Source organism: Notechis scutatus, chromosome 2 (assembly GCF_049901735.1).
Source record: "Notechis scutatus isolate UNSWTSFEM ecotype Mainland chromosome 2, rNotScu1.2, whole genome shotgun sequence".
NCBI classification, from domain to species: domain Eukaryota; kingdom Metazoa; phylum Chordata; class Lepidosauria; order Squamata; family Elapidae; genus Notechis; species Notechis scutatus.
In genome coordinates, this window is record NC_142010.1 from 215,107,362 (window position 1) to 215,133,247 (window position 25,886).

Genomic DNA, 25,886 nt, shown 5'->3' on the forward strand with positions numbered 1-25,886 from the left:
GTTTCCCAGAGAATTGCTTGTGTCACAGCTGTGGTATCCGTGATAAGTACCAGAAAATGTTATGAGGTGCCCAGAGTTTAGTAACATCAGTTTTCAACCATTAAACAATGTTCTTTCTACTTACCATGTAATTTTTTTGCCACTTCACAGAAGAAAGGGTGCAATATATTTGGGCTTTTTATTGCTTTTGTAGAAAGTGCTCTTTACCTTTTTTCAATATTTGTACATAAGAAAAAAAAAACAAAAGCGAAAACAGTTTTCCAGGTGGGGAAAAATCACACTGTTGTTGTGGTTGATTTCCTCAGGATGGTCTTTTGGGGTTTTGGTGCAGTTGGTGGAGGCACAGTTGCAGGTCTGAGAGGGGGAAAGCTATTACTGGGACATATGCCCACCCCACCATTTTCTAATGGGGGAGGAGGAAGTGGTGAAGGAGGTGGTGACGAGGGAGGACACTGTTGAGGAGGTTTTCCTGGGTTATGAGCAGGCTCATTGTGCAAATGAACCTCCCTGTTTTTAATATTATACCGCATGTCACAATCAGCACAATAGCCGTGGTACTGCACCTTTTCATTAAATCGTACCCGTTCCCGTGTTCCAGCCTGAGGACATCTGTCTTTCTCAGTTCTGTGCATAAGAGGTTGTATCGGAACTTTGTCCAAATTATTATTTGATATACCATATGTATCTCCATTTGGAATTTTATTAGGTCCTCCTGGTAATCTTCCATTTCGTAGAAGAGTCCCATTAGTCTTTACTGGATTGGCAGAGATAACTGGCCTGTGGGTGTCTTCACACTTCACTGGAGTCAATCGTGGAGGAGGTGGGGGCGGATTAGGTTTCCTTAATACTGTTAGAATAGCAGATGGATGGGCCGGAGCCCTGATGAGTGGGGTGCTGCCTTGAACCTTTATTTTTTCCAAACTTGATGCTGTTGTGCTACTTGAACTGCTATTCAACGTGTCTGTTTTTGAGCTGTCAGTCATCTCATCTTCCAGTTGCAGATCAGAAGTGAGTGTATCAATCTGGTCAACCACCTGCATGAAAATCAAATGCAAATAATGATAAGGATTTATGACAATTAAAAACAGTAGAATTTGCAACCTTTTTATAATAATTAAGCAGTATACATCAACAAAGCACCATTTGATGTAAATGTATTGACACATAAAAAATAGGAAAGAGTCTATCTTTTATGTTCCTTGATGTAAATTAGACATTTTCATGTTTGAATTATAATATTGGAATGGCAACTACCAGAAAATTGGCATAACAGGAAGGTTAAGAGGATCTTTAGAGCAACCTGCAGTAAATGGAACATCAGAATTATTGCAGAAAATGTTTGAAGAATTAGACAAAAAGTTGTCCAAATCACTTAGTACTAAATTGACAAGTTTTGAATATAGAAAGGATGAAAAACTTGTTAAGAGGAAAGAGGAAATGAAGAAGTTAAAAATATGGAAAAACTATACTAAATGTGCATATGAAACAAATTAATGACAAAGTAGTAATTTTGAAACATAAAATGGAATTTATAGAGACATTGAAATAAATTCAGATAATCTGGCATTTAAGTTGAGAAAGAATTTTTTTTTCTTCAGATTCAAAACAATTCTAGAGGATTTTGGAGAAAAGGTAATTGAAGCTTTATCAGTTTTTTTGGATCAAAATGAGAAGGCAGAAATTAATACAATTTATAGAATGAACACAGACAGTATTTATGAAATTAAGAAATGTTCTGAGGGATATTCTAGTATACTTTTTTCAGAAGAACCCACCCATATTCTGCAACAGAATTTTAACACAATATTGAAATTTGATGATAGAGATATAATTGTGCTTAAAGAAATTTTAATTACGGTAGAATACTGTGTAAGAGAAATAATGCTTCTTTCTTTACTGATAGACTTAAACAAAAAACAGATTTCATTTAGATGGGATAATTTTTACTTTTAAATAGAAACTTAATTTAAACTACTTGGTTTTGATTGAATTCTATGAAGAAAGCAAGAGAATTTCCAGAAAAATTCAAAGAACTGAGGATAATACAAATGGATGTGACAGATAAGATCGCACAAAAGTCTCCAAAAGTACAACAGGAAAGTGAGACGGATGATACTGAATTAGGAGCCACAGGTATTGAGTTTTCTCATTTTGGGCTGGATTATAGATTACAAATGCTTAACAAGGCACGTTAATGGAGATAATTTTCCAGAAAAGAGATTGTTTTCATTATTTTAAAGAATTAACATATATATGCTTACAAGACACACATATTAGAAAAGAGGAAACAAAATATTTGGATCAATTTATTTCAGCAGGGAAAAAAAGAATTATTTTGTATATGAATCCCCAACTAAAATTAGAATTTATATTGATTGATACACATGGCATATATGTTGTAGTGGAAGTTACCATCACAACAAATGTGAACTGTATTTTGTTTCAAAATAATCATATTAAGACATGGAATGAATTTTAAAAAGATATGTTAAGTTAGATGAATTGTTATTCTTGGGGATAATTTATGTAAAAAACATGAATATTTTGTCTAGAATAACATTTTTGTTTTAGATAATACCAGTCTTGGTAATTGATGCACCATTTAAACAGTGGAAAAGGATTTAAGTTTCAATGGCAAAGGAAATTAAATACTGGTCACTAAACAACCATTCAAAGTTATGACAAACCTGAAAAAATGGGATTTAAGATCTCCTCCATAGGCAAGTGACCAAACTTTGGTAACTTGGCAACACAGCTATATTTACAGCCATTTGCAGCATTTTGTCGTTCAGATGGTTTTGTTGAAAACTGGCACTTCTGGCTTTAGACAAAACCACGTCTATAACAAACCATTCATTTGCTTTATGACTATGGCATTCACTTTACAACTGCCACATTTGCTTAACAACGGACACAAAAAAGACAGGTAAGTGTCTTTACAATATGTAACCATAATGAAAGGTTCCATTATAGTTGTATGTTGTACAGTTTAAAGTCATCCTTCTACTCTATTTTGGAACTCTGGTAACTAATACTATGGTATATTGCATCTTAGCAGCAGGGAAAGGAGAAATTCAATGGTTTGGTGATAAAATGAGGTAAATGTTCTGTCAATGAGAAATGGCCTGTCCATCCCCAAATCCATGGAACTCCAGCTTATATCAGTTTCATAAAGAAGTGTTTGTAAGTGTTCCTGATACAGAGTTGAGCCAGATATACATCACTTTAGTTCAACTGAGATAATAGTAGAGGATGATAACGATGTGATGTCATCTAGAACTGGCAACAAAATCCCATGCATTTTTGTTGTCTAAATAAATACCCTAAATACCAGTTTACAATTGTTTGAACACAAAGGATATGTAAACTTTTTGTTTCATTTCTCAGCATTGCCCAGCATTTTAAAGTCAGATTTAAAAGGGCATGTACTCCATTTGTGTCATAATGGTTCTATAGGTTTTATCCACCATTTGTTATGTATAATATATAGTTAATAAACAACTATTTATAATTTACATATTTTCATAAAAGTATAAGGACCTCAAGTCAGAATTTATTTAATTCTTTTGTCTTGCTGTTAGGCTCCATTCATTGTAATTAATTAAATTAAAACCACAATGCTTTTAAAAAATTATTGAATATGCTTTGCTATGATTAATTTTATTGTAATAATCACTACATGCTGCATTTATCTTACAACTACTGTGCCCTAAGATCATTTATGTTGCTTAAAACTGTTTGAAAACCCCAATATTTTCACATTAAACTTGTGGCCATGGCATTCAGCAAAATATCATTCCATACATGTGCTTTTGGATTCAAATTTTAAACTCAAAAACAAACAATAACCTAAAAATCAAGCTTTAACTGATTCTTTATAAATTGGGTCTCCACCATTAGTGATCTACCAAGCCAAACAAGTCAATTATTTTAACCTGCCAAGTTTTTGACAAATCATTTTTGCAATCTCATGTAGCAGAAAAACAGCAACACTAACATTAATTGACCCAACATGTCCTTAAATCATTAACTGGCAGTGGTGCTGCAATCATTATATATCTTTGAATTTAGTTCAAAATAGAAAACTACATTTTAAAAACATCATTCCAAGGGCCAATTTCAATATAAGCAGAAGGTTATCATTTCAGCTTAGTTTTGTACTAGATCAAATCTTGCCTAGTGTCGTTACTGGAATGAATCTTTCCAAGGTCTACTAATGAGATATGATGCGGATCAGTCATACATAAAATAAACACATAAGAAGTATATGTATATTACTAACTTAGTATCATCTATATTAGATATGTTCAGTGTGTTACTTTCTTTTCCAAAATTCCAAGTCAGAATCTGGGAATTGAGAACCAGAGTCCAACAACTGCTACTTGGAAATTTGGGAAGCTGTAATTAAACAAACATTCAAGACACAGATTGGGAAAGGCTGGTCTGCACTAAGGTTGCTATTTTCTAGTGTAAGCATCACATTTACCAGGAAATATGAATCCTTTAAGATCTAATGTAGAAACAGATTAGATATAGAGATAGTTATGGAGGTTTTTTTAAATAACCATGCATAAATACTTATTTGATTTGAGTATATTTCCTATGTAACAACGTATATGTTTATTTAATAATCTTATATTATTTTAACAATTATCATGTTAGTTTTTTTCAAAATATCCATTTACCTTAACAATAATTCTTAAATAAAGAATTGTGAAAAAGAATATTTTTGTTGTATTTCCACTGTATTTCTTCTTATGCTACAGTACAACAGATTCGGTAAAGTAGTTTGGCTACTGTCTGTCTTTCATGTCCTTACAGGCCTCTTATTGTAACCATGTAAGCAAATGATTTACCGTATATACTCGAGTATAACTCGACCCGAATATAAGCCGAGGCACCTAATTTTACCACAAAAAACTGGGAAAACTTATTGACTCGAGTATAAGCCGAGGGTGGGAAATGCAGCAGCTACTGGTAAATTTCAAAAATAAAAATAATTAATTTGGGAAACGATCTCACTATCATGAAAGGTTTAATTGATTCACTAACCCAAAAGAAGAAGATGATGATGACAGCGGGAGGCAGGAGTCACTCTCTTCCCCTCCCCTCAAGGCCCCCTGAGTCAGGAGTCGCTACCGCCGGCGCGGCCCCAGTCCCACGTCGCCTCGGGAAGGGAAAGGCAAAAAGGAAGAGCCACGGCAGCGCTTTGCAACGGCAGCAGCGGCACCGGAGGCTCAGGCTCAGCAGCTCCTAGTTTTGCCCCACCCTTCCCAAGGCAACGCGGGACCGGAGCCGCACCAGCGGCAGCAACTCCCGACAGCCCCAGCCGGACACCTGAGCGGAGCCCGGGCGGAACTGCTTGTTGCCGCCATGGGCGCCGCTGCGGGCGCCCGGTTGCCCAAGTAAAGAACAGGGCGGCACCGGACCATCGGAGAAGCGGAGCAAAGCCGGAGACCAGCAGCCTCCTCCCTCGGCGCAGAAAGCCTCCCCCAACCAGCCAGCCGGTCTCCTCCTCCTCGGCCACACAGAACAAACAGGCAGAGAAGGAGGAGAGCAGCTGGCCAGCCGGGGGAGGTCTCCTGTGCTACGAAAGAGGCAACCAACGATCTCCGGCGCCGCCCTGCTCCACGCGCTGGCTGCTCGGACTTGCTGGGCCTGGCACATAGAACAGGGCGGCGCCAGATGTTGGAGAAGCTGAGCGGAGCCGGGGATCATTAGCCGCCTCTTTCGCAGCACAAAGCCTCCCCCAACTGGCCAGCTGCTCTCCTCCTTCTCTGCCTGCTTGTTCTGTATGGCCGAGGGGGAGACGACCAGCCAGCTGGTTGGGGGAAGCTTTCTTCGCCGAAAGGCAGCTACTAATCTCCGGCTTTGCTCCGCTTCTCCAATGGTCCGGCACCACCTTGTTCTTCTTGTGCTGCGAAAGAGGCGGCTAATGATCTCCGGCGCCGCCCTGTTCTATGTGCTGGCTGCTCAGACTTGCCGGGCCCGGCACATAGAACAGGGCGGCGCCGGATGTTGGAGAAGCCGAGCGGAGCCGAAGCCACCTCGGCTCGCGTTGTTTTCTGAGCCCGCGAGCCTAGAGCCAGGGCGCTTTCATTGCATGGCAGAGCTTCTTGTCTCGGGAAAAACCGGGCGTCGTTGCTGCCCCCTGAGGGGAGGGCGATTCTGGGCTGCGCGATTGGGGGACTTTGTGGCTTTGGGTGGGTGGGTGGGAGCGAGGACGGACGGAGTCCGTGAAGTGGGGCTTGCCTGCCCTTGCTGGCTGCCTCTGCTTCCTTAGGGGCGGGGAAGGGGGCTCATCTGGACCAAGGGTGAGTCTCCCCCTCAGTTTCCCCTGAAGGATCTTCCGTCGCTTTTGCCTTCTCCCTACATCTTCCCTCTGTTAAAATTCCCCCCCACACACACACATTTATTTTTGGGCGGATAGATTTCGTGTCTGAGCATTCTCACATGACGGTGGGTCTTTCCCCCCCCTAAAAACAGTTAAAAAAAGAAAAAAAATATCCTCATGCAAGAACTTTTCTTCTTCCGATTACCCCCATGCTTAAAAGTTGCAAAGGAAACACGGAAGCAGGGAAGCGCCTGCCCAGCTCCGGAGCTCCACACCATTTTTTTTCCAGAGGGGAATCTGACTCGAGTATAAGCCGAGGGGTTTTTTTTTCAGCACAAAAAATGGGCTGAAAAATTCGGCTTATACTCGAGTATATACGGTAAGTGAATTGTGTTTTATCTTTGGAAAAGTGATTGGATGCCACTGGTTTTCATAACAAATCTGTGTTCTGCCTTTGCAATACCATCTAATTAATCTGGGTGAAAGGTTATATGAGTTTAAAACTGAGACAATAAATATATGGCCGTATTAAGTTGCAAAAAATAAAGAAGTAAAAAAGTAGTCTCCTTACATATGACAGGTGGTTTTTAATATATAATCAGAAGACTTTCAGTGTCTTTCAAGAGTATCCTTTCTTCATTAAAGTATTAATTTGAAAATAAATGTACAATTATAAATATTATTTGACACTCTAGATCCATCTGTTTTGAGATAATCAAAACTATGTGCCTCCAAGTATTAATACACCCAGGTATTAAATGGCCATTCGCATGATAAGATGTTAAAAGTTTAGGAAAATGAGCTGGATCACTCTCATAAATTATTAGCAAGAACAAGGAAATTTTCATCCAAGTATACAATTTATGAATGAAGGTCATGAACTATCTTTGTGATGACCCAGGGTGTGGCACAAAAGCAACAAAGTCACAAAAGTAGATAAAGTCCGTTTAATACCTCCAACTTGGCCCCCAATGTCCAGTTAACTCTCCCAAGAACAGTTTTTAAAGGGAAGAAATTCAGTCCGAACCCAAAGTACATGTAAATTATAAATAAAAACCAACACAAACTACACTGCAGCAATTAACAAGACAGGCAGGAAGATTAAGGAATTGCAGACACACACACAGTTGGGAGGACGCCAGAACCCAGACTTGACAAACAAAGATAATTCACGCTTTGCGCCCTTTTTAAATCCTGTTTTCCCAGTTGCAGCTAATGAAGGGAATCAGGGCCCTTTTCTCTCCCGCAGGTGCGCTGCGGACCACCAGTGCAGACCACTGGTTGGTGACCTCTGTTTTAAAAGATGTGCTTCACCCAACATATGACTTCCAGGACATTTATATCGAAGGAGGAAGAGGCCCTTCAGCACCCCATTGTGAGGGTAGGGAAACTGATGTTCCTATCATGGTACTGCAACTTTGAAATACCTGTTGTTGTTTTTTACATTATCTGTTCTGATGTCACTACTTTCATTTGAATATAACTTCATATCTATATGCTGTACTACAATTTTCAATTTTTCTGCTTTATATTATTCTATTGTTTTTAACCTTTTAAAATAGTTTTTATTTCATTTTCTTGTTCTATCTTATGCACTTAATTAGATGTAAGTATATAAATAAACAAACCATCAAACAAACAAACAAATATGACTGAAGAATAACACGTTTTGACAGCTTTATACTGCTGTGGCTTTCACTGAGTTTTTTTTTTAATGTAATGCAAATTACAAATGCTATAAATAAAAAAATCCTGTGTGCAATTAGAAGGTGTATAAATAACATTTAGATATTTTTTGCAACAATGCATCCAAGTTAGTACTAAGTAAATTTTAAAGTAAAGCTCTACTTAGTGAAGCTAAGCCTGAAAATTGGACCCCAAATTTAATAAAAGCTGAAGTAAAATATTATTATTATAAGTTCTGATATAAATTCCACAGAAGACTTGCACTCTTGTTATGCCAAAGAAATATTTATTATTCACAAACGCATGTAAATAATGAGAACACTGTAAGTTTCGCTCTGTAAAAGCCATTTCAGAAGGACAGGTGCATTTTAGGGACTAAGCTAGGAAAGCCACCATAAAACTGGATTATTTTCTACCACTTTTTATAGCTGGTGACTTTATTATCTTTCATTCTTCATAAATATTTCTGTCAAATACCAATTGAATTTGTCACCTTATCTTTTACAATTAATTGCCTTGGCTGCTGTTATAGATTCTTTTAACTATTTCAAGCGCAATAGTTCGCTTCAGGTTTGATGTGCAAATATGATGGCTCATTTTGTTTTAATTCTGCTTTTCACTACTCATTCCTTTTGTTCTGATAGTTGTTTTGATTTTTGAATGAATGGAGTAGAACAAAGCATAAGTGTCCATGAACACAAGACAGAACCTCCATTGCTTTTATATTTATGTTCCTATTATATTAATTCAGATTTAAGTTGTACAGGTTAACATCATTTTTCTGTAAAGTTTATCGTACGTTTTACAATAAGAAGGCCTTTTATCTGTTAAGAAATCCTCACATGAGCAAAACATAGGGGAAAATAGATTTGGATCAGGGCTGTGCAGCTTTCTACTGAAATCCAAATGTAGAATAGAATTGGTGATTTGGGGCTTTAACTTTATCAGTTGAATCAGAAAATGTATGCCAAATTGCTCTATCTGTGATTGAAAAATCAAGATTCAAGAGCCAGCAAAAATAGCATTGCTTGCCAAAGAAAGAAAAAGTTTAAAAAGGAAGTATAATAACTACCTGAAGGAGACATCGAAAGTATTTATTTATTCAATTGCTGAAAGGTCTGCCAGTGATCCTTTTGATCTGATTATTATTAGTTGATTCAGTCCTTCTGTCTTAAAGTTGGTGGTGGAAAGATCTTGAGAAAGTTTCATTGTTTGTCCACCTTACTTTTTTTGTATTCCATCTACTGATTGACTCAAAAATTACAGTATATTTTCTTTAATGGTAAAATATCTCTTACATTTGTCTCCGGCTTTTATTTATTCTATTCACAAAAATTATTATAATTCTTCCATAACATCCCTTCCTCTCCTCAGCAGCTGGAGAAAACAAAAGGAAGTGTAGGAGAAGAAATTGTGGAAGAGTTCTGGTAAGACTGAGGAGGAAGGGACCCCTCTCCCATCGCTTCACCTAACAAACCCACATTCATTAATTAGTAAAATGGATGAGCTGCTCCTTCTAAATCAGAACAACCCTGATTTTCTAACACTCTACAGAATCTTGGCTCAGTGAGACTTTTGAAGATAGTATAATACAGATCCCTGGGTTTCAGAATTCAAAGGGCAGATCGGGTTACAGAGACATTAGGAGAAAAAGAGAGTAGAGGGTATCTGCTTCTATGTTAATAACCGATGGTGCAAGGATGTCACAGTATTAAAGAAATTTTGTGATGTGGACTTAAAGACACTATTCATCAATTGCAAACCCTTTTATGCTCCATGCGACTTTTTCTCATTCATCTTCGTTGCGGTTATATACACCCCAGGCTTACACAAGCAGCACAATGCAACCCCTGTTGATCAGATTCTGTGCACAGAATGGAAATACACATGACTCTCTCTTGCTTCAATTGCATAGACTGGAGTATTTTTGAAGATGCTTCAGCAGACTTGGATGAATTCACTGATACTGTGACATAATATATTAGCTTTTGTCAGAACATGTATGTGTCTACCAAGAGCTTGCGTACTGTATATATATATATATATATATATATATATATATATATATATATATATGTATATATGTATGTATGTATGTATGTATGTATGTATGTATGTATGTATGTATGTATGTAGGTCGAGGTGTGTTTGGGTCTTTTCCCATGTAAGATTAAGAGTATCACAACCGCACCAAACTTGACCAAACTTGACTTGATCAACCGCACCAAACTTGATTGCAGGAAATATGACTTCAGCAATAGAGTGGTCAATGTCTGGAATACTCTACCCAACTCTGTAGTTTCTTCCCCAAACCCCAAAAACTTTAACCTTAGACTGTCTACTATTGACCTCACCCCTTTCCTAAGAGGTCTGTAGGGGGCGTGCATAAGCGCACCAACATGCCTACCGTCCCTGTCCTATTGTTTCTCTTATTCTTCTTTTATTTTTCTTATATGTACCCATTTCATGTATTCACAACTATGTATACACTTATACTTATTATCTTGTAAACAATTGGCAAATCAAATAAATAAATAAATAAATAAAAATAAATCTTGGCCAACACAATACAGAAGCCTGATGATGGCAGATGAGATTCTGCCGAAACGTTGCTACAACTTTAAAAGCACAACTATAATGACGTGGGAAAATACCCGAACAAAGCTGAACACCATACATACCCGCAAAAACTTTATATATATATATATATGACAAGATTTTGTACAATAAGGCCCAGACTGTATTAACAAGGGAGATCAGGATAGCAAATAGAAGCTACTCCAAAAAGCTGAGAAACAAGATATCAGCTAATGAACCAGCAATTGTGTGGCAAAGCCTGAAGAGCATCACTGGCTACAGCAGACTTCTTTCCCTTATTGAAGAGAACTGTCAACTAATAGATGAACTGAATGTGTTCTACTCTAGGTTTGAGAGGAGGCTATTGTCATTTGCAACCTTCTCCACCTCAGATACACCAAGAGCTGCCAAACCTCCTACACTTATCGCCATCCCTCTGGGGTCCCCACCTCTGGCAATCTTAGAAAAGGTCTATTTGTGTAAGGTCTATTTCAAAGCATCAAAGCTGCAAATAAAACAATTCCATTCCAGGAACAGACAAAAAAACTGGTCAAAATGTTTGAGAGAAAAGCCAAACCCCTGATACTTACAGAAGGCCAAAAGGCTTGGGGACACCTGGCTTTTAGGGGGAATGGGATAGGACCAGAAGTGGTATTCAGCAGGTTCTGATCAGTTTTGGAGAACTGGTAGTGGAAATTTTGAGCAGTTGGAGAACAGGCAAATACCACCTCTGACTGGAGATTTTACAGTATCCTTCCCCTGCCATGCCCACCAAGCCATGCCCACCGAACTGGTAGTAAAAAAAATTGAATCCCATTACTGGGATTCAAGTAATATAGCATTTATAAAAGTTTGTAAGCAATTTAAAAAAACAAATATAATAAATGCAGCAACTAGCTTCTCTTTATCTTCTTTTTTTAAAGGAGAAATAGAAAACAAGAACAAAAAAAGAATCCACTTGCTTATATGGTGCCTACAGCAGTAGGAAATTATAAGCTGAATTTCCACAATAGAATTCTGATAAATAATGTGCAAATAGTTCTTGTGTTGAAACAAGATTTTTATAATTAGCAAAAGACACTAGAAGTATCTCCCACTTCTAAAGCCAAGAAAATACTAAGATACAATATTCATTGGAAAAGCCATTTTGTTTATGTTTAAATATTTAGGCAATCTTATTAGAACCTCGTTTATAGTCTATATTATCTTCAACAGTCTGCCTAATGTATTTTCAGGCTTGAGAATCAGAATGCCATTACTGGCATTACAAACATTACTCAGATTTCTGTGAGCCGTTATTATAACTTTTAGAATGCATGGTACTCAAAATGGGTCATTAAAATGAAACAAGATATTTAGGTTACACAACACATTAACAGAACATCAATATCTAGTCCTAGTTTAGCAAATACCTCATTTTGCAGCCATTCTAGTTATGATGGTGATGAAAAAATAATTTTAAGACCACTCTTTACATGCATGACCTTCACATGTCTGTAAAAGCAAAGGAAAGCTTAAGTAAGATCATAAACACAATTGTGGTTTCGCTTAGCGACCACTTTGCTCTGTGACCTAATTGAATGTCCCAATTGTAGTAGCTAATTAAAATCTGTATTTGTTGCTATAGGAAGAGAAAAATGAATTATTAAAATTATTCCCAATGCTTCCCAAGCAGAAAAGCAGGATTAACATATCCACACACCCACACTATTATATAAGTAGTCAATACATCGATATAACAAATAGAAGATACTATTGCATTAGAGACTTGCATTGTAGAAGATTAATTATCCTGTCTGTTCTTCTTTCAGATTTCTATTACTGTGCCACTTTGGCCTCAATTCACTAGGAGGATAAGATAAAGTATAAAATAAGTGTTTATATACAATCAAAAATATTTAGATTTCTCTAGTTCTAATATATAGTTCTGATAATTATTTCCCCAGAAACAATATGTAAAAGATATGGTGGGTAATCTTAAAATCTAGTACATAATACTAGACCATGTTGTGACATTTTTTTCATTTTTTCTGAAGATACATATCATATCAATTTCTTAAAGCTGAGTATAATTAAAAACCAATTATTCCAAAGCAGGAAGTCTGTTATTTTGTATTCCTGTTTTCAGAGATTCTGTGTATTTCATGGATGTGTAACATAATTTTATCTATTAACTTTAGAACATTTGAAAAAGTCAGCTTTCACTTATGAATGTAGCACATAAAACAGTTATTTATTGAACAGTGTAACTGAAAATATATCTACTCAGCCATAAATCAGAACAGGTTCAACAGGATTAAAAGCAAGATACGCATAAGCAAACATGGGACCTTAATTCTTTTAATAAAAGATTTAATGTATTACAAAATTACTTCTAAAATAATCCAAAAACAAGTGCAATTTTTTTTTAAAGTTTGCCTAAACCAAAGCTTCTTTTCAAATGTTTGTTGCAGGCAAGCTAATCTGTTTCTTAAATTAAACAATTCAGTAGCTAACTTTTAGAAACAATACATCAATTAGAGTTATAATTCTCTATACTAATATCTTTTAAACTCAAATACTTTCACTTACATTTGGAGATGACTTTATATTGCTAAAAATCTGGTCCAAACATTACCTATTGGGTTAATTCTTTAAATCTTGGTTTTTTTTTTTAAAAAAAAAAATACAGCCTTTCATAAAGCAAATGTTCAAAATATTTTAAACAGAATCCAAACTATTCATGTAAGGGAAATTCAACTATAATAGTTAATTGTGCTTCTAAATATTAAGAGTTGTTAACCTAATCCTACGTAGCTTTTTCTCTGGTAATATGACACTACTAACTAGAGCATACAAAACATTTGCTAGACCAATACTCAAATACAGCTCATCAGTCTGGAACCCACATTACGTATCTGATATTAGCACAGTTGAGAAAGTCCAGAAATATTTCACAAGAAGAGTTCTCCACTCCTCTACTCGTTGTAGAATACCTTATGCCATCAGACTTGAAATTCTAGACCTAGAAAACCTTGAATTATGCAGTCTTCGGTCTGATCTAAGTATGGTATATAAAATCCTACATTGCAATGACTTACCTGTTAATGAATACTTCAGCTTCAACATAACAACATAAGAGCACACAATAGATACAAACTGAAGGTTAACCGCACTAAACTTGATTGCAGGAAATACGACTTCAGCAACAGAGTGGTCAATGTCTGGAATACTCTACCTGACTCTGTGGTTTCTTCCCCAAACCCCAAAAACTTTAACCTTAGACTGTCTACTAGTGACCTCACCCCTTTCCTAAGAGGTCTGTAGGGGGTGTGCATAAGTGCACAAACGTGCCTACCGTCCCTGTCCTATTGTTTCTTTTATTTTTCTTATATGTACCCATTTCATGTATTCATAACTATGTATATACTTATACCTATTATCTTGTAAGCGATTAACAAATCAAATAAATAAATAAAATAAAATAAATAATACTGTGAAATTACTTGATGTGATGACTTGTGAAGCATAGCAGCTGTTTGCTAAGCAGTACACATATGATGGCTATTCCTGCATATTATAAACTATAACTTCGAAGAACAAAACATATAAAACCTCACCTGATATTTCGTGAATCTTGTGGACATATTATATTTTTCTTTTTTATTATTGTAAAGAATTTGAGATATCTTAAGTCTTTGAAGTTTTATTCATGCTAAGCATTATATTGATTATTTCTATTCTTGAGAACATTATAGAATTTTCTGCTTTTATATATATAAACTCATATATTTCAGCGGGGTTGAAATAAAACAGAACTGCGTCTGTTTTTAAGAATTCTATATTAAAATAAGTACATTTTTAAATTTCCTTATTTAACAAACCTTCCTACTAAACCAGCCTCCTCTCATAAATAATGAAATCTAATATATTTTCAAAAAATGAACCTTGATCAAATGATTCTGTGTATGTATGCTGTATAAATACAGAGAGGGAGAGGGAGAAAGAAAGAGACAGAGGGAGACTTAATGGAAAGTGTCTAGAGCCCAAGAAAACTATTATCTTTTGAAACATTTTGAATATTTAAAGCCTGCTGAATTTCTTCCAACCCTTAAAAAATTCATGAAAGCAATGGGGCAAAAAGTTAGAAGGAATTAATCTAATTCCAAATTCAATGCAAATCAATGGCAGTTGAAATTCTCCTGATTTTTCCCCCCAATTCTCATTCACTTTAATGAAAAAGTTTTCACAATTCTTTCCAAAGAGAAGAAAAATTTGGAAATATTTCCACATATGGTATATGATATTACTTAATGATGAGGTGGCCAAGAGGTATATCAGAACCACTTTTTTCTATCCTTAAAAAATTGTTGAAAAAGGATTTTCTTAAGATATAAAAAAACCTTCATCTTTTATTTATAGCAAATCACAGGATTGTTTATGGTTCTTTCTATGATTAAACTTGGTTTTTCCAGGTCCGCCCATTTCCTTATGAAAAAAATCATATAAAGGTGATAATGAATGGCTCAATTATTGATTAAATAACAAATTCTTAGATCATCTCAATTTGGGAAAAATATGCAAGGTAAAAACAACATGCAATTTAAGAGTAAACTGTATGTTAGATGTGAGCTGTTATTGCCTACTTTTTTCATTTCATAGTATCTCTGATGTGCCATATCTCCTTACAATTTACAGTTCTATTTATTCATTAAAATGAATAAAGCTCTGACAATCTTGATAGTATGGAATTAATACAAGGCACTGATTACATCTAAGACCATATTCTGTATATTACTGTTTTTTATTCTTTCTTATGATCCGTGTACAGGGGTGGGATTCTACCGGTTCTATAGAACCCCTTGTTAACTTTCTAAGCAGTTAGAAGCAATCTCCTTTGGGTTTTTTTTCCCACCCTTATAATATTCTTGGCAGACAGCCTAGACTTACTGTCTCCAGAGCTTTTGGGGCTTGGCTTTCTTAAAGGGGAAGAATTGTTTTAAGATTTTTACACTGCTGTTGGGAGGAAATATTTCCTGGACAATCAGCACTTTGAAGAAATAATTGAATAATAAAGCAAAGTTTTTAGTGACAGGGAACCAAGATGAGTGACATTCAGCAAGGCTTCTTGGCTAGCTAGAAAGATTAACATTCAAACGTCAGTTTACGTACCCTTTCTGAGTTTTGGTCTAAAACTGGATTTTGGTGAAGGTTAATTCTGTGCTTGGTGACGTTTAATCCTGTGTTTATTGATGGGATAATTTTCCCTATTCAGCCTCAACAAGCAACAGCTACTGTTGTGATTTAATTATTTGTATTGTGTTTGAATTTTTTCTTGCCTCATGGTTTCTATCTGGGGAGGGGGGTCTTCCTCACTGCTTTAGTACTATCTGGCACTGTCCTTTTGGGGTATTCTTCCAAAAGGCAGGATGCAAGCTTGGCACTAATTTTTTTTACTGCCTTTTTGAGGTGCATGTGACCTTTCTTTAAATCTGGATGATTTCCTTGGGATATCTTGTGAGGTGAGTGAAACCAGCTGGTATTTTTAAGTGGTGCAAATGGATCTAAGGATTGGTTTTCCTGGGTGTGCTTTTTCTGGAGAACTTAAATGACTTCTCTGCTAAAGGGTTTCACTTTGTGAGCAAGAGTTGGCTGCTTGATAATTATCACTGCATTTTAACTATTTTCATTCCTCAAGGTGCTCTGGCACCCTGCCTGATTTTTAACTCCGGCTTGCAGGTATTTTTAATCTAATGATTGGTATTTAGGGCAGCTTTTTATAAGCAAAGAAACTTTTTGTATTTTTGTACAGGTAATCCTTGACTTACAACAGTTCATTTAGTGACCATTCAAAGTTATAATGGCATTGAAAAAAGTGATTTATGATCATTTCTCACACTTATGACCGTTGCAGCATCCCCACTGTCATGAGGCCGGGAGAGGAAAAGCGCCCCTTGACATGAATGATGTCGAGTTGACCATGCCCACCCAGTCACATGACCACCAAGCCACACCCACCAACTAAGCCACACCCACAGAACTGGTTGTTAAAAAAACTGAATCCCATCCCGTGTATATATGCAATGATAGGTTTTAAATAATCCATATTCTATCTCCAATGTGTTTAAATTTGAAATTTGCCATTTAGCTTTGTAGAAACAAGATCAAGTACTTTTAGAAAAGGAATTCTTCATTTACATAGCCCCCTCCAACACTTCATTGGCTCTACTACAGAGATCTTTTAACTGGAGAAGGAGACATCAGCTTAAGTGTGCTTTGTTATTCATGCTCCAGAAAAGCTGCCACCAGCTGTTATTATTGTTGCATTTCAGAGATAAAGGGGATGCAAAATAAAAAAAGATACAGTAGTACACACTGAATTTTAAATCCATGTATAAAAACAAATGGTATCCACCACGTATTTGTTGTTAAGTTTTAACATTATGAAATCGACTTACAAGTTGAACTTGCAGTAAACTAATCATAAATGTTTATTTGCTCTGGTGTTATTGACCAGACACTAGAGATCTGTAAACAATACTCTGTTGGAGGCCTAATTGTAGGTTGAAACAAGGATCACCGTTTTTTTTACATTTTATCCTCAGCTATTATAGTTATCATTTTTACCATCCTAGGACTTTTCTTCCTTTCTGTTCAACACAGTATTTTTGCATTATATATTATACCTATATAATGTGATTGGGAATTAAGTCATTGTTGGGCTAAATGTTTTAGCATTCAATATGGATTATCTGAATCCCTTTCAGTAAGATTTCAGACCAGGTTATGGGAAAAATAATATTGATAGCAGTTGAGATGATATCTGGAGAGAATGGGATGTAGGTAGTAGATTCATCCTTCCTCTCCTGGACCTTTCAGTGGGTTTTGATCCTTGGTTATTCAAGCAATGCTGTGGCTGCCTTTTCTCAGGGCCTGGAGGTTGTATGGATTTGGATGGAGGACAGTATTAACCTTATTATGATTTGCAAGCTGCCCAAAGTCACCCTATGGGGAAATAGGTGGCATGTAAATTTAATAAATAAATGTTTTAATAGCTGCACAAATGCTACATACTTTTTAATACCCTCTTATATTCATCCTTGAAAATTAATTAGAGTGAATGTTGCTTCTATGGCAGCTTTTCACCAACATGTACAGAAAACTTTTGTTCCAATATACTTTCCCCCAATTATTTATAGCCTTAATACATAACTGTTTTAGTATTAAACTCTTAAGCTGACATACTGCTAATAGCACTGTGAGAACCAAATGGAAAGTGTCTTTCACATAGTCACTGATCACAGCTGCTGTCAATATTTCTGTGTTGTCTTTCCTATTATTTTTCATCTTCAAAATATGCCCTAGTCATTCATTTCCCTAAACATATGACAGAGAGCACCTGTGCATTTTTATGGGACAGACTTAACATCAATGGAACAGTGCAATATAAAACATTCAAATTATGTTTAGTTTGGTCTCGCTCTTTTTTAACACAAGGGGGAAAACAATCCAATGCCTTCCTATGTTACTGTTTTTAGGTACTAGAATGTATCACTTATTTCAAGCCCAGAGTCAACAGCTGCAATGTGTGAATTTAGAAAAAATGTTCCCCAAATGCCAGTTTCCAAAGAAAAAAATGCCAAACCATTTTCAAATAAATGGGACTTGCTTGCAGACAGTTCGGTTTATAAAGTATCCCACAATGATATATAATGGCTTGTCTCTCACAGTGAAATCAATTTAAGATAATTCATAGAAATTTATATTTCTATTCCTTTTCTCTCTCCTTTTATAGCTATTTGAAAATCCAAAGTTAGGCAGCTGGATAAGAAGATGGTATAAGGAGAAAAATCTTTCTCCTGCTACTTGCTGAATTTTAATTGCAAAGCATTCCAAACTCATATCCCTGAAACCATACAGATTCCATTATTCTCCAAAAGTTTACACTTCATAGCTGGTGGATACTATGGAAGACTTCAGATTTGCCCCTGTAGCAGGAATAAGGTGGTTTAAGTGTTTGTTTAAGAGAATATTTGTATGTTGACTATATTTCTTTGACTATTCTATGTTTTGATAATATGAGTTCTAGTGTAAGTTATTAGAAAGTATAGGCTTTCTAATGACATTTGTTAGTCTATAAATATGTTACCAGACATTTTCTTATTCTTCATATCTAAAGTAGAAATATTTCCTTTTATTTCTGTTTTGGAAACAGATTTATTATTTTTATGTAGACTAAACTCTAAGATTACACTCATAGACCAGCTTTACAATACCAGTGATTTATTAGCAAATATTGTACTGCAACATAGAATAATGTATGATATGAGAAGCATGAGAGAAAATAACCACATCACTTTTAGGTTCTACAAAAAGAGAAAATCAGAAAGTTGTACATATGTAAAATATTTCAGAACAGCCCTTCTCTTCCTCTCTATACACAAACACATAGATACACACTGAAATATTTTTAATTTTATACTTCTTATCGAGTAAAAACAATATTGATTTTAAGTTAAAGATAAAACAAATATATAAAAGTAATAAAAAATAGAAAAAGAAAAAAGAATAATAAAGAAGCATATTCCACTCTTCTTAACAGCAGTTATATTATTTATACTTTACCTCTCTCTCTAAGATTACATTAAAGTTTCCTTGTTTCCATAGTCTATCCTTTCTAATAATCAAATACATAGGTCATCGGCTTTTTTGGCAAAAAGTTTACAGGGGATTAGAAGAGTTTATAAAAAAATAACAACTGGGATCCCATTGATAGAAATCCTCAGGTCAAAGGAACCACAGGAATATTAGCGAAGTCTTTAGTCCATTGGGCATTCCTTCAGAAATAATAGGGAGTTATATGACAGCCCTCTGGGAATTGCTACTCCTACCAGATCTTTAAATAATTAGGAACTCTTCTGTTATCTTCTGTTAACAAGAATTGGTGGAGTTTGAGGATAATATGGAAGGGCTTAATATGGCATGATATGTATAAAAATGTATAATGTAAAAGGGAGCAAAAAATAAGACTTTCAATGGTGTCATGGGTAAAACAAAGGGAAAAAAAGGTCTGGGTCTCCAGGCGTAATTATCTCTGGGAAAATCCTTGAGAGTCATTAAGATAAAAGATATCTCAACCACCAAAAGTATAGAGATAGAAAAAGTATCTCAGAAATGACCCTTTATAGTTTTTGGAAAATAAAGGCAAAGGAGAAGACATGTGCTTTTAGATCTTCAAGATGCAGTTATTGTAATGTTACAATAAACGCAATGCTATTAATTGGTTTCTGGTTTGGATTATGCCAAAGGGCAGAGACCAGCACCAGAACAATTACATTTGAAAGCAAGTAGATGTCACTTCAGAGCCCCATTATATGACCTCTGAGTAATCAAGGAAGATGGACATGGTCTTAGATATATTTAAGGGCAAATGTTATTTCTAACTTTAGAAAAGGGAGAAAGTGGAAGCAAGACATTAAAGACTATATAATGTACATACAACGAGCAAAATGTGAGAAACAATTATTAAGCAGTCAGTTTGACAGAATTATTAAAAGAATGTATTACTTGGTAGGAGGCAGCAATCTAATCATATATTTCTTAAACATGTGCATAAATCTAAATGTTTTATCTTCTATAAAGATGTGTAAATTATACACGTGCATACTTGGCAATTCAATGCCAAACCTTTATTTCTGACAGAAATCTGAATATATATTTTTTAAAGTATATGCTAATGCTGGCTATGATCAGTTGGTGTGGGTCATACCAATTCAGGGCCAGCTTAGTAGTGAAAAAATATACCCTGACATGCATAGTTAGGTCTTTAATGTTATATTTTAAAACAGATTAACTATATGATGGTTTTCACAAAAAGTTTGATTTATATATACAATCCACAACAGTGCCTATTGCTGTGTCCCCACTTGCATCACAAAAATATTCCCAGTGTGCCCATTAAGTTATTTCCACCTCACCGCTATACTATATGTGAGGCAGGCTTAAACCATCCTTAGCTATTCGTACTGGTGATTTTTCTTTACCATGATCCTATCTGGGAAGAGTATATATATAAAAAACCCATACAATGTAATTGGTTTTTCCTTTCCCACAATGAATATTGAAGGTGAAGTTAGATAAGCTACTATAGAAACAGTGCCAAGTAACATCCACGGGATGTTTCAGGCTGATGCCACTGCAGATAGACCTTGACTTACAATCATTCATGTAATGACTGTTAAGAGGTTACAATGGCATTGAAAAAAGTAACTTATAACTGCTTTTTATAGTTACAACTGTTGCAGCATCCCCAGGGCCACATGATCAAAATTCAGGCACTTAGTAACTGGCATGTATTTATGACAGTTCCACTATCCAGGGGATATGAGATCATCATCTGAAACCTTCCCAGCTGGCTTCAGGTAAGCAAAGTCAATAAGTGAAATCAGATTTGTTAAACAATCATATGATTCACTATGATTAAGCCTCTGTGGCGCAGTGGTTAGAGTGCAGTATTGCAAGCTACTTCTTCAGCCAACTGCCTACAATTTGGCAGTTCAAATCCCACCAGGCTCAAGGCTGACTCAGCCTTCCATCCTTCCGAGGTGGGTAAAATGAGGACCCAGATTGTTGGGGGCAATAGGCTGACTCTGTAAACTGCTTAGAGAGGACTGTAAAGCACTATAAAGTGGTATATAAGTCTAAGTGCTATTGCTATCTGTAATGATTCACATAATCAATGTGGCAAAAATTGGTGTGCAACTCACTTAAAAAACTGCCTTTCTTAGCAATAGAAATTTTGAGGTTATAGATTGAGGTCTACCTGCATACTGTCTTTGGTCTTTGTGCAGCATCTTCTGTTTTTTATGTTAAAATAAATGCTTATAAACTACTTCCTGTAGGATATTGTTTAGGTCTGAAATAGCAACAGGTTGAAATAGCATAGCACTGAAATGTCAGATCATATTGTCATTTTAGTGCCTGAACCGAGAACAGAAGAATTTACAGATTGGCAACATTAGAAACTATTGTATATAGAAAAATGAGTAGGGAAGGAGAGAAATCTTAAATAAAACTCCCAAAATGGTCATCGACTTCCATTCATTAACTTTTTTTTTAGACTTTATACAATTTGTGTTGTAACAGAATGTGACCTAGGAGGAGAGGCAGACACAACAGCTGAGAGATCCCCTCAAGTCCCATGTACCTGCCTCAGTGCTGACATTGGTACTGAAGATTTTTTTTTGCTGCTAGTCGATGATATACTGAAGTGGGAGAGCAGCTTATTTTCAGGAAACAGTATCTCTTATTTTACCTATCATGCTCTGCCTACACCAAATCAGGATATAAGCATTTGCTCTTTGCAAATCAGAGTAATTAATTCATTTTCAACAGCTTAACATATTTATGCTGTTACAATACATACAGAAAATGTGCCAAGAAAATTCTACTGACCTTACTTCCTAAGCTTGATCACAATGATGTTGGTAGTGCTTTAATTACTTAATTATTTCCCATCTTTGTTCAGAGTAAAGATTTACAGTGCTATCTAGCATGATAACTGTTAAATTTTAATTACAAGGGTCTGAAGAAAATAATTCCAAATATTGCATCTTACTGTCAGAGACTTTTTCTCTAATTCAGGAATTTTCATAATGAGGTCCAACATTTGTAAATAGTTGCCACACAGATACAGCCTGGGAACTGACACTGGTACAATAACAAGTAAACTTATCATGTACTGGCAATTCAGTTTATTATTTAGAATATTTATTGGGTACTTTTGATGTTAAGCAATGGATCCCAAATTGAACAAAGATAATCTTTTATAATCTATAAATCATATTACATTCTTGGCAGTTAAACAGCAGAGCTTTTCAAATAGGCCAGAAATTGATGTGTAAAAGAAGATCCTAGAAGTTTATTATTGTAAATAATTATGACAGTCATACCCAACCTATATCTCCTAGAAATATCATCCTGCAAATTCTAAAATTTTCCAGGACACAGCATTTGATTATAATATTGAGTAAACCCACTATATTAAGGGAATATTCATATTTCTACTATATTTTAGTCTATATATTTAATTTACTATCACAGACAAAAAAGAAAACAGTACTACAATATGAATCAATAAATTAGGAATTAGTATATTAGAGGGACATAGGTAACTGACAAATATTAAATGTTGGTGAAATTCTATGCAACACATTACTAACCAGAACACCAAAACTAGAAACATAATTCAAAGTTTACTTCTTTTAACAGCAATCATAACTGAGCAGAATTTAACAGCAATCATAATTGTGTATTAAAAGCAGCTTTCTATTTCACATAACTAACCAGATCACCAAAATTAGTGCATAATGCAAAGCTTGCTTCTTCTAACAGCAATCATAATTGAACAGAATTTAATAGCACTCATAAAAAACTTCAATAGATTTATTGAGCCATTGTTTTTTTAAAAAAACCTTCTATTTTAGGCCTGTGAAATATGGGATGTTGTTGAACTCTCACACACACCAACCTGAAGGTATTTTCAATCAAAACTTTATTTTGATCATTACCAGGATAACATAAAAAGCTAGTTTTGTCTAGTGGTTAAGGCAAGGGGCTAGAAAGCAACTCCATCTTCACTATGAAAGCTAGCTGGGTGATCTTTGGCCAGTCCTCTCTTTCAGCCAATCCACTTCACAGGGTTGCTGTTGTGGGGAAAATAGGAAGATGCAGCTATGTTGGATAGATATGTTCCTTACCTTGAACTTTTCATAAAAATAATAAAGGCAGGATATAAATAAACAAACATATAAATAAATGACAGGTAAAGAAGTAAAAAAAGATGCACAGCAGAAAACAAGAGACCAAAGTGATTCCTTAAATGTAAATAGTATATATATGACAAAATATCAATAATTGTAAAGCCTAATTCTAAAACTAATACTTAAGAATCTAAAATACTTGTAATTATCACCAAAACACTGAAACTCGAGCTAGTATTTATACCATCAAAGAGAGAACATGAAACCTCTTACTGTGAATACGCAGCAGCAATGTCCTTTGTCATCAATCAATCAGTGTTTTTATTATAGTCAATGGATGACGGAAATCAAATGGTATTACAATATAGAAAAAGCAATCAGTCCATGTCTAGTTCTGTAGGCAGAATAACAAAATTTGGCACATTCTAAGGATGAAGCTATTATCATATTTACTCAGCACATTATCTCTTCATACCCTCTGGCAAGAAGTCAGAGCCAATGCCTATTATATTCCAGACATTATAAGAAAGGGAAAATATGAAGAGCATGCTTCTGGGTTTTCTTCCAAACCCTTAAAAGCAATTCTGCCCTGGGACATGACTTAAAAGAAAAAGCAAGAGGTTATTCATGGAGCCACTGACAACATTACAAATCGCTGCCCATTGCTGCTCCATAGAGAAAATTCGGAAGTGTGGGGGGGAGGGCATCTGAGTTTTTTTTCACAATTCCCTGTTACGGATAGTCCCAGATCCTGGCTATTTTCAGAATTGATTCTTCATTTATGTTTCCTCTCACCAGACCAAAGGTAGTCCTATTCTGTTTAATTTTATCTTGCTAACAGCAAACAGCTAGGCAAGAAACCTTAGCAATTTTACATTATTATTTTTAGAGAGACATTTTAGAAAGAACAAAGTTTATGCTTGAAACCTGTATGTGGATTTAAGATTTCCCCTTTTTTCTTTTGTTTATTTTGCTTAAATAATGTTATGATGGGCAAATGTAATGGTTCCTGTATTTTTAATTATTTGTAACAAACATTTATTATTTTTATAAAAAACTCCAGATGGCAAACTTATCCAATAGATCTTCCTCCTACTATTTTCCCCACAATAACAACCATAGGAGGTGAGTTGGGCAGAAGAGAGTGCCTGGGCCAAGGTCAATCACCTAACTTTTATGGCTAAGGTTGGACTAGAACATATAGTCTCTTTCTAGTCTGGTGCCTTAACTACTAGATCAAATTGAAAATTAAACCCATTTTGTTATGACCTCAAAATCACAATTCCATTCCAAGATATATACCTATTTAATTAGGAAACTATAGTAAGTCACAGTGACTACTGTTTTGTGGTAAATCATAGTTCCATCATTAGGCTTGAAATAAAACTCAAAACATAATTTCAATTAAATTGAGGCTAACCATTTCCTTAATGTGTGGATAATATATTTATGAGGCTGGTGATATCATTCAGAAGCATAAGTGTGGTAATATAACCTATTGATCATTTTATCATTTTCTGTAAGGCCTTTGAATACTAGCAGTAAGTCTAGGAAGATGTGGGCATTCTTGGTGGGGGTAGGAGTATCTTTGCTCAGAGTGCCTCATTCTGTTTTGATTCTGCCAGTTTAGAAGGAATAGGAAAATGGGTGAAAGTTCAAGGTACAAGATACACAGTTGTGCTTTCTCATGGGACTTTCCAAACTTTCCCATGAGACTTTCCGTGGCTGAATGATCTCACCCTAGCAAGGTAACATCTGGGACTTTCCAAGATTGTGTGTTCTCATGCTGGTGAAGTAATCTCCTGTTGAGGTCATTGTTTTCTGAATATGCATACTGTATATTTTGCTTGTGTTTTTCTCAATAAATACTGCTACCTGAGTTCTCTCAGGGTTGGCATTTTCTCAGAGACAGTTCCCTGTGTCTCATTTCAATGTCAAACCACCATAAATGGTGACCCCGACGTGATAGCTTGGAAGGCTATACGTTTCCCGCATCCTATACTCATCGTCGCGGACGTCGACTGGGCCCTCATCTTCTTCGCTGGACGAAGATAGATTCTTTCGTGAGTATGGGGAGATCTCTCAAGGCTCAGAAAAGAGCACATCAGGGAATTGAGAGGGATCATTGGGAATAGTTTTGGGTTTGGAATTGGCAGTAGGGGTTGTGCTGTAGGAAAGAAAGAAATTGAGGATTTACTACAGTATGTTTGGAAAAATATTAAGTCATATCCGGAGGGAGGTAGTATTAAAGTAGAGTCCTGGAAAAGATAGGGAAATTTTTGCACGAGGAACCCCGTGCCCCTTCTTCAATTTTGTTAACCTGGAGAGTGATTATGGATGCATTAGCTACTTATGAACAACCGCTCCTATCACCCCCGAAGAAGGTTTGCCGCTTTACCATGCGGTACGTTTGTTGCCGCCGACGGCACCTCCAGATAAATCTGGGGGACTGTCTGGCGCTAGAAATACTTTGTCAGAGGATAAGAGTTTACCTTTAAGGGTTCAGGTGGATGCAGTTACTGCAGCTATTCAAGAAGCAAAGAATAGAG

The 25,886-nt window shown here is 35.8% G+C and overlaps 1 protein-coding gene across 1 annotated transcript in view; it reads right to left on the bottom strand.

The window, feature by feature from the left end:
• PRR16 (proline rich 16) overlaps positions 1-25,886 on the bottom strand; it is a 118,717-nt gene that overhangs the window by 44,675 nt on the left and 48,156 nt on the right. Inside the window, exon 2 of the mRNA XM_026673595.2 lies at positions 125-1,034. Coding sequence (XP_026529380.1) covers positions 276-1,034 — 759 coding nt within the window. The 3' untranslated portion in view covers positions 125-275. The remainder of the gene's footprint in view (positions 1-124; positions 1,035-25,886) is intronic.